The 15,059-nt window shown below is 43.2% G+C and overlaps 1 protein-coding gene across 1 annotated transcript; it reads right to left on the bottom strand.

Annotated features, from left to right (window-relative positions):
- Positions 1–7,690: 7,690 nt before the first annotated feature.
- Positions 7,691–11,579, bottom strand: LOC121557987 (neurogenic differentiation factor 2-like). The gene is made up of 2 exons (XM_041871479.1): positions 11,338–11,579; positions 7,691–9,125 (listed from the first exon to the last, which is right to left on the bottom strand). Exons 1-2 carry the CDS (start codon positions 11,562–11,564, stop codon positions 8,039–8,041), a joined length of 1,314 nt encoding a protein of 437 aa, XP_041727413.1. The 5' UTR covers positions 11,565–11,579; the 3' UTR covers positions 7,691–8,038.
- Between the last annotated feature and the right edge of the window lie 3,480 nt (positions 11,580–15,059).

The raw sequence follows: 15,059 nt of genomic DNA, 5'->3' as shown, positions 1-15,059 counted from the left end.
CCTTATGGGTCATTCTGGCAATTTATAGACATTATTGTGTAAGCTATAGGTCAATTCATTAGACCTAATCCTTTACTTGAGTGCTCCCAAGACTGCATATTTCTGTTGTTCTAGCCCAGAACTACTAGCACACCTGATTCAACTAATCAACCTATCATTAAGCCCTTTTTTAGTTGAATTGAGTGTGTTAGTTCTGGGCTGGGGGTACTTGAGGTGACTTTGTCACAGGTGTAAAAGTTCCAATGCTAAAGTAAACAAAGGATAGCGGACATTCAGAACCAGAGGATAGTGGACAGCGTCAGTCTTCATATTTGTGCATCCATTGTTTTCTCATTTCATTCATTGAGGAAACAAGCCATTCCATTATACCCAGTGGTGCTGCCAGTCTGCCAGTCTGGCGATCTGGTTGTGTGTCTGCCTGTTTCGGAAATAACCAGAGTGTGGTTGTAATGTACTAATGAACAGCTGTCACTGAATTTAAACACATACACACTTACTCCGCCCAAACCCTGTCCCACACACACACACAAACATGCACATGCATGCACACACATGCACACCCACGTACACACATGCACACATGTACACACACGTACACGCACACGCACATTCATTCATTCCTGAGACTGTATTTGGCTGAACCCTGACTTGGCAACCACCTGCTCTTATAGAGAACAAAAAACAATGTATTAGATCCTTTTTTGACACATTCTATCTAACCCCTGTCATTTCATTTAAGCAATGTTCCTCTGATGTTGTCTCACAATGTTCCTCCTAGGAGCCCCACGTTGCCAGGTTAGAATGTTTCCTGGCTGACATTCAGAATTTTTCTTAGCAAACAAAAAGAGGGATATGCTCATATGGATATACTACTCTGACAGTTCATCTTTGCAAATATAAAAGATATTCTTAATTGACTTACCATTTTAATTAAAGGTTAAATCAATAAAATATTTCAAATTGTCTCAGTCAGAGGACCTGATAATGTGTGATGTTTATTGATACCTTGCAGTAATTACAGGCTGGAACCTTGACATAAATAATACATAAAAACTCATGAACATAGATTTATAATAGATGGAAAAAAAACATCAGAGGAAGTTAAGAATAGTGTTGAAACATATTATTAATGTCATAGGCTAATGTTCCAGTTAAGAGCAAGCTAGAGAGAAAGGAGAACGTGTGTGTGTGTGAGTGTGTGCGTGCGTGCATACGATGTGCATATCTACATACGTGCATGTGCGAGCGAGACAGACCAAGAAAGAAAGACAGAAAGAGAGAGAGAGAAAGAGACAGAAGATGGGGAGAGTAAGAGAGGAGAGGAGAGGGCAATGAGCTGGATGTGATGCCATCTGACAGGTCCAGCTGGGAGGCTGCCCGCCCCACAGCACCACAAACTGGTCAATATGGGGGCCAATTACTGGCTGCCTGCGTGACCACCGTGGCATGGCATCGTCAGTGCTGCCCACCCCTCTCCTCTACCCCCCCCATCCCCCCTTGAAAAATCACTCCCACCATCTGTGCAGACCAGCAACAACCTCTATTCTATACCCTCCCATGCACATAATACACTGTATACACACACTCCTGATATATAAACACACACACATATCACAGGCACACACACCTGCGATATGGTCCACAAATATTCAACTCATCAATACGAGGACACTTGACAGAATCAACTTACATAGGTCTACAATATTGACAGCTTGGACTGAATTGGGAATTTGAGATATGCAGACTGAGCTGAAGTGGTACACTAATGTTTAAGCATACATGGTATACTGTAGTATACAGGACCACAAACGAGAGAACTCCCCGCTTTGTCTCCTGTGAGCATTTGAGCATTTGAGAGTCACACACCGCCATTGTGCACTGATGCAGTGGAATTTCGACTGCCTCACCGCCACGCCTGTGCCAGTTCTGTTCCTCGCTGGGCACTGGGCACTGGGCGTGGCATACAGGCTGGCAGAGTGAGATGGTCGTGCAGGCGGATGGGCAGAGCTGAGGTGGCAGCCAGTACCCACTGCGGAGGAAACTGACCTCTGTGAGTGTAGTCAGTCTCAATGTGGTGAACATGTTTTTTATAGGCTTAATACTTTATACTAACTTTATACAATGAATTTGGTGTGCGTGCGTGTGTGTGTGTGTGTATCTCACACAGGAGGGGCATAGGGGCGGAGTATCCACAGGAGGCATTGCTTGAGTGATGATGGTCTCACAACAAGATGTTGTCACTCACCTTTTACTATTGAAATAGTGATTTTGACTATTTAACCATTTTAGAAACCAGAGGCATGTGCTGTATATGTAACCTAGCATATACCTCTTCATTATGACGATTGCTCTTTTACATAGCAAGCCAAATGTGGGATAGATGTTTTGTGCTTCTACGGTATTATGAAAATGATTAACTATAGTGATAATTTAGCACAGAGATTATTTAATCAGAAAAAATAATTAAGACATTAATCCGACAAATGTTTAATCTGATAAATTGAAGTAAAACTACACAGATGGAGAGTGTGCATTTTAAATCCAATTTGGAACGCAGTGTCCAATCCTCACGTGGCGTAATTTCAATGGATCACGGATATAGTGACCGATTAGTGAAAATTGGCAGCAGTTGCAAAATAGTTAGTTAGGCCAGATTAATACAGGTCTATTCACTGAAATGAATACGTTTTGTTTCTTGATAATAACAATTTTAACGAAATTACTTACAGGCACACAGTTACTTATGCCTGTACATGTATAGGCATTCTTGTTTTAGTTATTTTGCTGTCAACTGGCTTCAAGTGTGAAGCAAAAAACACGTTTATTTAGTATAAGGATTAGGCTACTAAAGATGTGTTATTTCATAAATCAATATTCTCTGGAACTAGAATAAAGTAGTCCCACTCAGTTACCTTATAGTCTGCCTACTCACATTTTCTTAGTTATCTCCTCTCAAAAGTGTATCGTATCCTGCTTATAACTAAAGGTATGAAATAGAATACCAAACCAGTATAAAAATATGTTTTTAAAGGCCTTTTGTTGAAGTAATTCTAACATCTAATTTGGTGCCCACAAGGGTTGGTTAAAAACAAATGAATTATTTTATAATGACCATATACATTTTATTGGTAGGCCTTGATCTACACCAAAATCAATATTGTTGATAATTAACAGCAAAGATAATAATCATATTACATATTAGATGTCAGTATTAATATATTCTTATTTTTATCATTATGATTATCATTTTAGTATTATTTCTCTGTTTCTCTGCAAATCTTTCGACTTCCATTTTCCTATCTCTTTAACATTAATTTCAGTTAATCTAATCCTAATTTATGTGAAAATAAACGTGATATTTTGGTTATAGTAACCTGTCATGAAGGCTATGCACAGCAAAAGGGGTTGGTTGTATTTTCATCAGATCCCATTGGCCTACTGAGAGAACCCAATATGGCTACGGAACATATATCTTTCTCCCTTTCAGAAATGCCTAGACAACCGTTCTGCTGTTTACAGTAAAAGGTGCATCCCCGAATTTTTTATTTTTTTAAAGAAGGTCACTTTTGTTCGGGAACGCGCACATAAACCATTCTTAAGCCTATACCGATTGAGAATAATGAACAGATGCCACTGAATTAGGAAAGAAATACTCGCCCCTCCCAGAAGTACCACTTTGGCCGGGCGCGCTGGCTGGCACGTGGCACAGCTGGCAGCGCGAGGGCGGGCTCCTCTTCTCGCGCTTAGCCTACTGGTGCTGAGACATTTAGCGTTTTGGCAGCGGTCGCCACCACCCAATGCCAACCACCGCCCCCAAAACTGTATCCTACATTACAGTTAAAGTGAGGGGATGGCACAAAAAGGGTGCACGCCACACTCTTTCCTCATGTGGCCTTTCACCCTAGACTGTGGAATGAAACTTTTTTCTTAGAGGCTTAACTTCAATGAATTCCATATGAAGAGACCTCTATAGCTTATTTGATAGAGTCTAGGCCTAGGCCTATAGGTTGCTGTGGCTATCGAAATTATATTTGAGTTCAGCATTAGCCCATAGGATAGGCCTCAAGTTTAGACTACAATTTTAGACTTTTCCCAGAGCCTTCGTATCGTTAAGACCATCGTTAGAACCATCTTGCGATGTATCTTTAGTAGCCTACCCGATCTGTTTCCCAGAGCTTTCGTCAGTAACGTTGCTCTTAAAAACCTTTGCACATCTACGAGTGATCCAGACCAGCCAAAGTGCATCGTTAGATGTTTTTTTTGCCCTTCCGCGTCTTTTTATTCACAGAATATCTCCGCTAAACATAGAATCAAGATGTTTAGGCTGGTATACATGTGACCGCCTATAACTTCATAACGAAGTTGACTACAAAACAAAGTTGCGAAAGTATTTGCAATTGTTACAAACAAGTGAAAGATAAAACGATGCTTCAAATGAAAATCAAGATTACTGCATTAAAAGATAAATAGGCTACATGGGCCTGTATATTTCAATCATATTGTTTGATTTTGCCACTAGGCTACTCTCTGTCATTTTTTCCTCAATATGTTTCATGTTGTGTGACAATATGTGCGTAATAATATGCCCAATCTGTGATTTAGTGCTCTATTATTGGGTAAGCATATTACATCGCCTCAATATTTGCAGCCATAGGTGGTTATATCTCTCTAGGAACTGATCCGTCGTCAGTATTGTGGAATAAATAAGGTTAATGCTATATTAGCTTTTCTTTCGATCCTATCAGAATCGACACATGGTCTAACGACTCACTTAGCGAACGTTATCTCTCTCTAGGTGCTTGTTTGAGAAACACTTAATAAGTTGGCTCGTAAATAACGATGCAACTGGTACGATCATCATAATGCTTACATTGCAACTGGGAAAGGAGGCCTTGGTCATTAGGCTGCAATATTGTTGTAATTCATCGCAGTTTTATATTTTTTCACTTTATACGACTGTAAAGTGGGGAATTTATAAAGATAACACCAAACGTTATTTTAGATAGGCCTATTGAAATCTCGTGCAACCTGTGGCCTGCCGCACGCCCTTCTCACTGTTGAGGACGTCCAGTGAATTCTTCAAAATAGTGAAAGGTGAAAGGCAAATCGACGACGAGTATGCCTGTAAATATCGTTATTCTATAAAGTAATTGTACATTAATATAATTCAATTACTATTGTTATCTGCTGGTGTGAGTGCGATATTTCTGTTTGGTCCAGACACTTACATTTGAGGACCTGCCAAGTTGTAGCATAGCAAGCTGTTTTCTCGAATGTGGTGGGCCTTTGCCACGCCAAAGTGCCTTTGACCCCTCTGATGTTAAAACGCTAAAAATATTAGGCACGAACATTTATTTTATTTTATTTCAGGCAAATATAATTTTTCAGAGGCAGACCGAGGCAAGCTCTCACACATAGTCTACTAAAGGCTATTGAACTTCTTATTTTATCGTTTTATTGCCTGAATAGGCCCACATATGCCTGTTATTTTAGGCCATTATTTTAGTATGTGTCGCCACAATTTTTCTGCATATTCTAAGCAATCTGACCATTGTATTTGATATAAAAAAAAATATGAAAAACATTAGAAGTTAGATTCTGAACTGAAAATAAGTTACAAAGAAATATATCTGTGCAACACAATCTATTAGGCTAATTATTCATTTTTTGTTTAAGGGGCAGTCCTTGATGGGCTCCCCAGTGCCCGCTGCTGATCATACGGACGAACGGTGGAACATATGGGTCCCGGGGCAGCGGTCCAAAGTGGCGGGTCCTTTCAGTAAGTCACCACCACTGATAATATTAAATCCAACATGCTTATAAAGGACTAACCATCTGCAAACACGCGTGGTTCTATGCTATAAAATGGGAATATTGTAAGCAATATTGTATCATTCACATTGGCCACCACATTTCTAAAGAAAGATATAGCCTAGATGTGGTTATAAATGTGTCTTGCATTTGTTATCTCGGCGAGAATGCTACGTTTTTAGAATCTCTGAATGGAATTTAATTTTGTTCAAATGAAATTATTCGTTGCAACTGGTGTTAAAATGCATATAATACATCAAATACAAGCATTTCGCTGCACCTGCTTTAACATCTGCTAATCTGTGTACGCGACAAATAAACAGTGATTTGATTTGACTCATTTTATTTTCAAATATGTAAATAAACGTAGGTCTGTAAAGAATTGCTTATATTAAAGTAACTTGGCAAATACATTTGTTTCAAATATATTAAACATATGATATGTGGGCTATGTAAAAATATACCCTAAACCAAAAATAGTAGAGGAAAGGCCTATCCAAATGTGTCATAAGCTCTGGTGCAATTTCTCCACATCAATTTGCGATAGGCCTATATGTCCCATAATGAAAAGATACAAATGAAAAAGGTATGTTATCCTCAATGGGGGGATTAGGCATCTGATCAAGTATTGTAATATGATAAGAATATACTTTTTGTCTAATATATGAAGTGCAGTGCCAAAACCTCGTTACTGAATAATGCCTGCTAGTGTTGATATTGTGTATAGGCTATAACAACGAGGCTATTTGCGGCATGCCCCATTTAAAAGATTGGCAATAAACTCTTAATTTACTGTATCTAGGTTTATAAATAAATATTGGGTTACATTTGTTTTGCAGTAGGTCTAATAGGATAACAATTTATCCGTCTAACACTAGGCTCCAAGTCTATGTCATAGGCCTAACAGCCATTTATCTTGCTCGACTCAATCGGTTTCCTATTTACTTTCCTCTCCTTAAATTATCCAAAAAATGGTATTGTTGTATTTTGTTTCCATCATAAATGTGTGTCATCCGAATAATAGGCTATCGGCTATCATTTATATCCCATATCTTCTCACTGTGTAGCTAGCCCACATTGATTCTAAAATAATCACCATAATGGAGCTCAAAGCCTAAATTAGCATAAGTCACATTTCCATCAGTCAACTTATAAGTAACTTAGTGTGCTTTCTCTAGTCTAGAGGGATAGGCGTATACAATTTTGCGATTAAACTTATTTAGAATGCAGTGAGTGGCTCTAAATGGGTACCAAAATTAGTTCGAAGAAAATTGAAAGTTATATGGACAGTCTCCATAGCTATAGGTTTAGGCGTGAATCGTGATGTTTATGAATGCTAACTTGCCTGAAGGCAATTTACTTGTAAGTGGTCAAATTAATGTCCAAAAGATTAAGTCACAGACAGAATAAAAAAATGTATCTGAATAACGTTACATGAAGGGTTGGTCGAATCTCTCCTTTATTAAACTTGAGGGGTAAAACACAGATGGGGGTGGAGGGGGGGTGGAACGAGATGAATAACGTTACATGAAGGGCTGGTCGAATCTCTCCATTAAACTTGAGGGGTAAAACACAGATGGGGGAAAAAACTAGGTGAAAAAACGATTAGACTATAGGCCTATTCCTAAAACAGGGATTGCAAGTTTGGTCGGTTGAATGATAAATTGTTATTCGTTTCAATAATGGATTTGGAAACGAACCTGCTGCAGAAAGTGGTTGTTGTCACTGAAATAATATTTTGATGAACTCAGTTCTTATGAATTAGTCTATGTACGTGCAATAGCCTATGTACCCAAATCATTCATTTGTGATGATGCCATCATGGAGTCCTTGTCTACAGTAAGCCCCCCCCACCCCCTTGGTCAATCACCGCATGTCAGACAGTTATAAAATATTGTTTTATTTTTTAATCATAGCATGTTTCGTTCATGTAGGCCTATACATCATTTGTTTTGATTGCACTCATATTCTGCATACAGGTCGACATTTGATTGGAGATATTGATTTCTGACACACCTTAAAATGTACATTATGATAGTTCAGGAATGACATCAATAAAACAGAGGACCAACATTGACAATATAGGGCTTTTTCTCTCAATTCCTGGCACCCCATCTCCCGTCCTCTAAAAACCTCATCCAGTGTCAAAATGGGTAGGCTATTATAACATTAGGATTGTCATTTGGGTATTTAGGGGTCCGCTAGGTTTGTTCGGGTTTTGGAGGATTCAGTTGTGGAAGAAGGCGTTCAGTTCCTCGTACACGGGCGCCCTGTCATGGTGTAAGTGAACGTCATGAAACGGCGGCGGCACGTTTTCAGAGTGCGCGGAACCGCTGCGCACTCCTGATGGGCCGAACGCTAGGCCGTGGGCAGCAGGTGCGCGAGATGCAGACAGTCCAGAATAGTGCATAGCATAGTGATAGTTCCTGTCTGCATCTGGCGACACAGACTCCTGTTGCCTCACGGAAAAGTTTCCGTTGACGCACACAGGCGGACTGTGATGGCCCTCGTAGTCAGGGCTGTTGTACTCCGGGGAGACGGCCCCTGGGTAGACCGCGTCGCCGTAGCCGTAGTTATGGGTCCTCATATGCCCACTAGAGCCGGGTTGGCACTGAGGGCTAGACAGACGGGGACACTGGTAGGAGTAAGGGTGCACGGAGAAAGAGGAGTTGGGTACATGGAACCGGGCCCCATCAGGACACTGCTCTGTCAAGAAGTTCCGAGAGTTGAGCTGCAGACAACCAGCAACTAGATTCGTGGTGGGCTGTGATAGGCCCTTGCACAGTGTCTGCACGTAGGATACCACATCTGGCCTTTTACCATTGCGCAATATCTCTCCGAGCGCCCAAATGTAATTCTTAGCCAGTCTCAGCGTCTCTATCTTGGAGAGTTTTTGCGTTTTGGAATAACAGGGGACTACTTTACGCAAATTGTCCAGTGCAGAGTTCAAATCGTGCATGCGCGTTCTCTCTCGTGCATTGGCTTTTTGACGCCGCACCTTCGAGCGCTCAATCCTTGCTGGCGTCATCTTGCGTTTCTTTGGGCCGCGCTTTTTGGGTTTGTCTCCCCCCTCGTTCTCATCCCCACAATCCTCATCGTCGACGTCATCGTCGTCGTCGTCATCCCCAGCCATCTCTGACTGATCCCGGCTGCTTCCCTCTCTGGCGTCGCCGTCATCCAAGTCGTCGTCTTCCAGGTGATCCAGGTCGTCCTCCTTGGTTTTGGAATCCTCGCCCTCGCTGTCCTCCACCCAACCCGAGAGCTTCTGGACATCCGGCAGAACCTCGCTGAATAGCCTTGTCAACATGGTGGCACTGGAAAACATCACAAGACAGATGAGAACTTAGGTCATAGAGAAGTAGTTTCAGACAGTGCATAAGTGAATAGGCTATGTATTATCCGAATATAGATTTTTTTTTAAATACAAATATTGATTTTGATTGACAGACGAGATGCAACAAAAATGTAAAAATATTTAATAAAAATACTGTCAGAGAATAAGGTTTATAGGCATATAAGCTTTAATAGTTGAACGCAGAATTCAAAATTCCTTTTCATTTACATTTTAGTCATTTAGCAGACGCTCTTATCCAGAGCGACTTACAGTTAGTGAGTGCATACATTTTTCATACTGGCCCCCCGTGGGAAATGAACCCACAACCCTGGCGTTGCAAGCGCCATGCTCTACCAACTGAGCTTTAGACCTATGAGTGCACTTGAGCCAAGTTCCATAGGCCTGTAATATAATATGCTAATGTATAATAAGAATACAATGTATTTCCATAAAAACAATACTTTTAGAAATCTTGTTAATTCATAAGTCAAAAATTACTTTGATTATTCGTCAAAAATAACATATTATTAAATATTTCAATCTTAGTAATTTTGTACGTCTTGTAGGCTAATTAAAGTTGTAGGCTAACAGCTGTAGCCTACATTTACACATTTGGGGGGTTTCTGTTGCTATAGATGGGCGACAGACGCGACCCAACGAAAGCTCTTCCCCAATTCCCCGTGCACGTGCCTTGGCGTGCCCTCTCACAGCATGTTTCTGCGGTGCTGGTCCTATTATAAGGTCCCATGGGGCACATTGGGCGTCGGGTAGACCCATTCACCCCATTCCGCATCCCCCCACTATTTCTGGCCACATTCCAACACAGGCAGAATAAATTGTGGCATTTTCAAATATACCCATAAATGAACACACATTTCTGATAATATTCACGCTTTACTTAATTGTTATTTGCATTGAATTAGAACAATTTCCACGCATATGTGATGGACCTAAATGGTTATGCCAATATGACATTTCAGATTAGCTGGTAAAATAGCCTATGTTTTCTTTTCTTTCCCCTTTCAAAATTAGTAAACTACCACACCACAACTATCAAGCAGATTCAGTTTTCAAAAAGATTTGTGGAGGGTATCGGGATTTGGAAAAATATAATAAAATCAGCTGGGGAAAACTACGCTAAGAGTTAGGCCTAATTACAATTAACAGGTTAATTATGTATAAGAATACAGATTTTCTAATGATCGGAATAAATAGAAAATCACGAGGCTCCTCAATGAATTGATAGACTAAAAAGTATTCTACTTCGAAACAAGAAGCTTCAGCTAACCCTCTATTCATCTTGGCACAACAGGCACCAAGTCCACAATAAATCATGCCAAATAAATACATTAATCAATCAATATATTTTAGATAAATCATTCAACAGTGATATTAGAAAATAGTTCTTAAATTACTTTTAGAGTTCAAAATATTGTGATCATGTTAAAAAAAACGTAATGCCTCTAGTAGGCTAATGAGCCCAGCTGTGCATGTTAGTGCGTGGATTTATTTTTCTAATTATATAAGTATAATGTAATTAACGCAAACCAATACCTGTCAATTAACCTACATGTAACTCTATAGAGAATCACTCCCATAGTGCTCTGCATGGACACACACACATACACACATACACACACACACACACGCACACACCATGATTACCTTTCCTTTTATTTTGATTTTAGGTTCTGTCCCGAAATGTCTCCATTTCAAACGGAGATAAGATTTAAAGTGTCCCAACCCCCTCTCAAAGCAAATGACACAGCTCCTTCGATAAGCCTGCAATATGGTTGCAATATGGTTAGAATAATGCATGTAGATCTTTAGGAGAATGTATGTCGAATTGATAGTTTATTAAATGCTTAGCTAGGTTATTAAATACAGTCATCTGCGCTGTGGGATCAATCCCCTCCAGTGTTCACATTAAATGATAGCTAGATAAAGAGCTGGGAGCAAAATTAAATGGTATCTTTGATTAGATCTGCCACACTTGATAGGAGATAAAACAACGAGCGGAGCAGCGTTATATCGCTGAATAATATAAATTGATTCATGCCCAAGATACGCAGTTGTTTCTCTAAAGATAAATGTTATGAAATAACAAATGTTCCATTCGACATTTGTGTAAATTCTCTCGTTGGTGTTAATTCCATAATTCGTTTAGGACCATCCCAAAATGTTCAACCTACCGCCGTGTTGGTGCTCGGTGAGGGACGAAAGCGCGTTTGTTTACACCATCTCCGGGTGGCCAGTCCAAGTCCACACCCCTCCTGCACGGACACTCCAATAGGTGAGGCTGTAGCCTAGCTCGATGCTTCTTCGCTGTGTTATCCCTACCCCAAACGCACGGAGACAGTAGTGTGGCATCCTCTACCAGGGCTGGGTGGGTTACATACCAGCTATGATGCCAGGCCATATGGCTGGCACGTCATTGGCAAGAGCCATCACATGAGCGCGGGTGATTGACATGCGCCCGCATTCACAGAGATTGCATTCCCGAGGGAAGAGGGACTCGCCATCTGTCACCGCGCTCGCGCTCACACAGCCAGAAAGAGAGAGAGAGGCAATGAAAATGGAAGGAGAAAGAGAGTAACAAAAACGGAGAGAGAAGGAAGGAAATGTTCTCGTTTGATGTCGTTTTTAAGATCGATTTCACTTCTATCATAGCATAACAATGGACACCCATTATTTATTAATCTATTTAGGCCTAGCTATGCATTTAGGCTACATAACAGGGATTTTATATATCACTGCTTCTTACAATCAGATAAAATACAGAATTAATGTTAATTGCACACCAAACCATAGAGTAAACCACATAGACCACCAAGGTACAATTGCTTAAATGAGTCAATTGAACCGAGATAATCAGGGCTGTGCTCTGAGAGAGCCCCCTAGCTTAGAGATGCCCACATGCCTGGCAGGACTAGTGGGCATGGATACTGATGGGTGGTGCCCAAGGTGGCACAGACAGACTCACCAGAGTGCAGATGGAGGACAAGGTGGAATGAAAGAGGGGCAAAAAAAGACAGAGCATTGATAGAGAAGTTAACAATTATGTCAATGTTGTCACTGTATGACAGGGCACTTAGAGACTGATGTGTGGCTTTAATTTCTCATCATCAATGTAGTTAATCTAAGGAATATGTATTGAGAAGAAATAAAGATCTTTAGTAGCCACGCATTCTTTGTAATTGTCCAAACTCTGAATTGGGCAGGGCATCCATCTTGAATTGGGGTGTGACGCGTACTGAGTATACGAAGAGTCAGGATGCAGGAATTAACAAGGTCAAGGTTTATTTAACAATGAGCAAGAGAAATAACAAAGAGAGTAAACAACACGAAGCTAAACAATCCCTCACATCATCATCCAGAACAGTCCAGGGCTGTGAGGGGGAAGGAGCAGCCGGTATGATACCTCATTTATCCGCCGGAGGACCTTAAACGGACCTTAAACGGCCCCACAAACCGGGGGCTCAGTTTCTTGCAGGGCAGGTGGAGAGGGAGGTTTTTTGTGGACAGCCAGACACAATCACCAGGCTGGCATAGAGGGGCCTCACTGCAGTGGCGGTCGGCTTGGTCCTTTTGCCGACGAATGGCCCTCTGAAGATGGACATGCGCAGCGTCCCAGACCTGTCCGGCCCTGTGGAACCACTCGTCGACAGCGGGCGCGTTGGTCTGGCTGGGTGTCCAAGGGGCCAGGGCCGGCTGGTACCCCAGGATGCCCTGGAAGGGAGTGAGCCCCGTGGAGGAGTGAACAAGGGAGTTCTGGGCATATTCTGCCCAGGGAAGAAACCTCGCCCACTCACCCTGCCAGCTCCTGGTTCATGCGCTCCACCTGCCCATTAGACTGAGGCCTATACCCGGAAGTGAGACGATGTCCTCCGGAAGTCCATAATGCCAGAAGACCTGTTGAAACAGGACCTCAGCGACCTGGAGAGCAGAAGGAAGACCAGTTAGTGGCAAAAAATGGCATGATTTGGAGAACCGATCTACGACTACCATGACTGTGGTGAAGCCATCAGAACGTGGAAGGTCGGTGACAGAGTCTATGGACAGGTGTGACCAAGGTCGCTGAGGCACTGGGAGAGGAACTAGTTTGCCGGGGCGTTCCGAGGAGTCTTCGTTTGGGAACATACGGAACAGGAGTTGACGTAGCAGGAGACATCAGAAGCCAAGGTGGGCCACCAGTATTTTTGGGCTAGAGAATGCAGGGTGCGCGTAATACCAGAGTGCCCTGCCGTAAGGGTGGTGTGTGCCCAAATCAGCAGGCGGTCACGGACACTGGTGGGTACATACACGTGCCCCGGAGGGGCGTTGGCAGGCGCTGGGTCCTCCTGAGCCGCCAGGCAGATGTCTTCGTCCACATCCCAAACGACAGGAGCAACGATGAGAGACGAGGGCAGGATAGGACCCCCCAGATCCTTCCTTTCTCCGGTATGGTGCATCCTGGAGAGTGCGTCGGCCTTCACATTCTGGGATCCTGGGCGGTTCCTCTCTGCGGAAGTAAGCTTTTTAGAGAAAAAGGCACAGGGATACATTTTCTCTGGCTTACCGTGCCGCTGGGAGAGGACCGCATCCATGCCCTCCTCCAATGGCATAGAGGAGGAGGGCGCCCACCTCCAGGATGAAAGGACGAGATGGATCTGGGTGTTTTAGGATGGGCGCTGTGGTGAACTCTCCTTCAGCCTCTTGAAGGCAGCGTCAGCCTCAGGGTTCCAGGCCAGCTTCTGAGGCCCACCCTTAAGGAGAGAGGTAAGCGGGGCGGCAATGGAGCTGAAGGACCTGATGAAACGCCGGTAGAAATTAGCGAAGCCCAGGAAGCTCTGTAGACCCTTGATGGTGGTGGGAACTGGCCATGACCTGACGGCGTCCATCTTCACTCCTTCCATGAACACCCCCTGAGGACTGATCCGGTATCCCAGGAAGGAGTTGGCCTGTTGGTGGAATTCGCATTTCTCCCCCTTCACCAACAGGCTGTGTTCCCGGAGGTGGAGTAGGACAGCTCTGACGTCCCTGACGTCCTCCATGAATGTAGCCAAGTAGATCAGGATATCGTCGATGTACACCACCACCTGTCTACTCAGCATGTCCCGGAACACGTCATTGACGAAGGATTGGAACACAGAAGGTGCGTTGGCGAGGCCGTAGGGCATGACACAGTATTCATAGTGGCCTGAGGTAGTGCTGAATGCATTCTTCCACTCGTCTCCTTCCCGGATTCGGATCAGGTTGTAGGCACTCCTCAGGTCCAACTTGGTAAAGTACAGGGCCCCTCGTAGCTGCTCGATGGCCGATGGAACCAGAGGGAGGGGGTACCGGTACTTGGTGGTGACTGCGTTCAGCCCCCTGTAGTCAATGCATGGTCTCAGTCCTCTGTCTTTTTTGGCCACGAAGAAGAAGCTTGTGGAGGCAGGAGGTAGAGCGTCTGATGAACCCCTGTTTCAGGGTCTCTGCCACATACTTCTCCATGGCCTCAGTCTCCGACATGGAAAGGGGGTAAATGCGTCTCTTCGGGGGGTGTTGGCCCTCCAGCAGGTCAATGGCGCAGTCCCAGGGCCTGTGGGGAGGGAGACACGTAGCCTTTAATGAAGAGAAGACATCGGAGAGATCTGCATACTCATGTGGAATGTTGGGCTGGAGGGCGGACTCCGGACTCTCCACTGACGTGGAACAACAAACCACCGGCAGGCAGGTCTTCCGGCATGAGGTGGACCAGGCTGTGATCCTCTTGGTGCTCCAATTGATGGTGGGGTTGTGTAGTCTGAGCCAGGGCAATCCCAAGACGATCCGGTGAAGGGGTGATGTGACATTTTTACATTTTAGTCATTTAGCAGACGGTCTTATCCAGAGCGACTTACAGTTAGTGCATACGTTATTTAAAAAAATTTCATACTGGCCCCCCCGTGGG

This window comes from Coregonus clupeaformis, chromosome 1 (assembly GCF_020615455.1).
Source record: "Coregonus clupeaformis isolate EN_2021a chromosome 1, ASM2061545v1, whole genome shotgun sequence".
NCBI lineage: Eukaryota > Metazoa > Chordata > Actinopteri > Salmoniformes > Salmonidae > Coregonus > Coregonus clupeaformis.
Note: the sequence above shows the minus strand (reverse complement) of the source record. Positions and strands in the feature narration are given on the sequence as shown.

What these genes read in the sequence shown, in the direction of transcription:
- LOC121557987 (XM_041871479.1), bottom strand. Translation starts at nt 11,564, where the DNA reads ATGGCCTGGCATCATAGCTGGTATGTAACCCACCCAGCCCTGGTAGAG. An exon ending in CACCGAGCACCAACACGGCG is followed by an intron (nt 9,126 to 11,337) that starts GTAGGTTGAACA and finishes GATGTTTTCCAG; the next exon opens with TGCCACCATGTTGACAAGGC.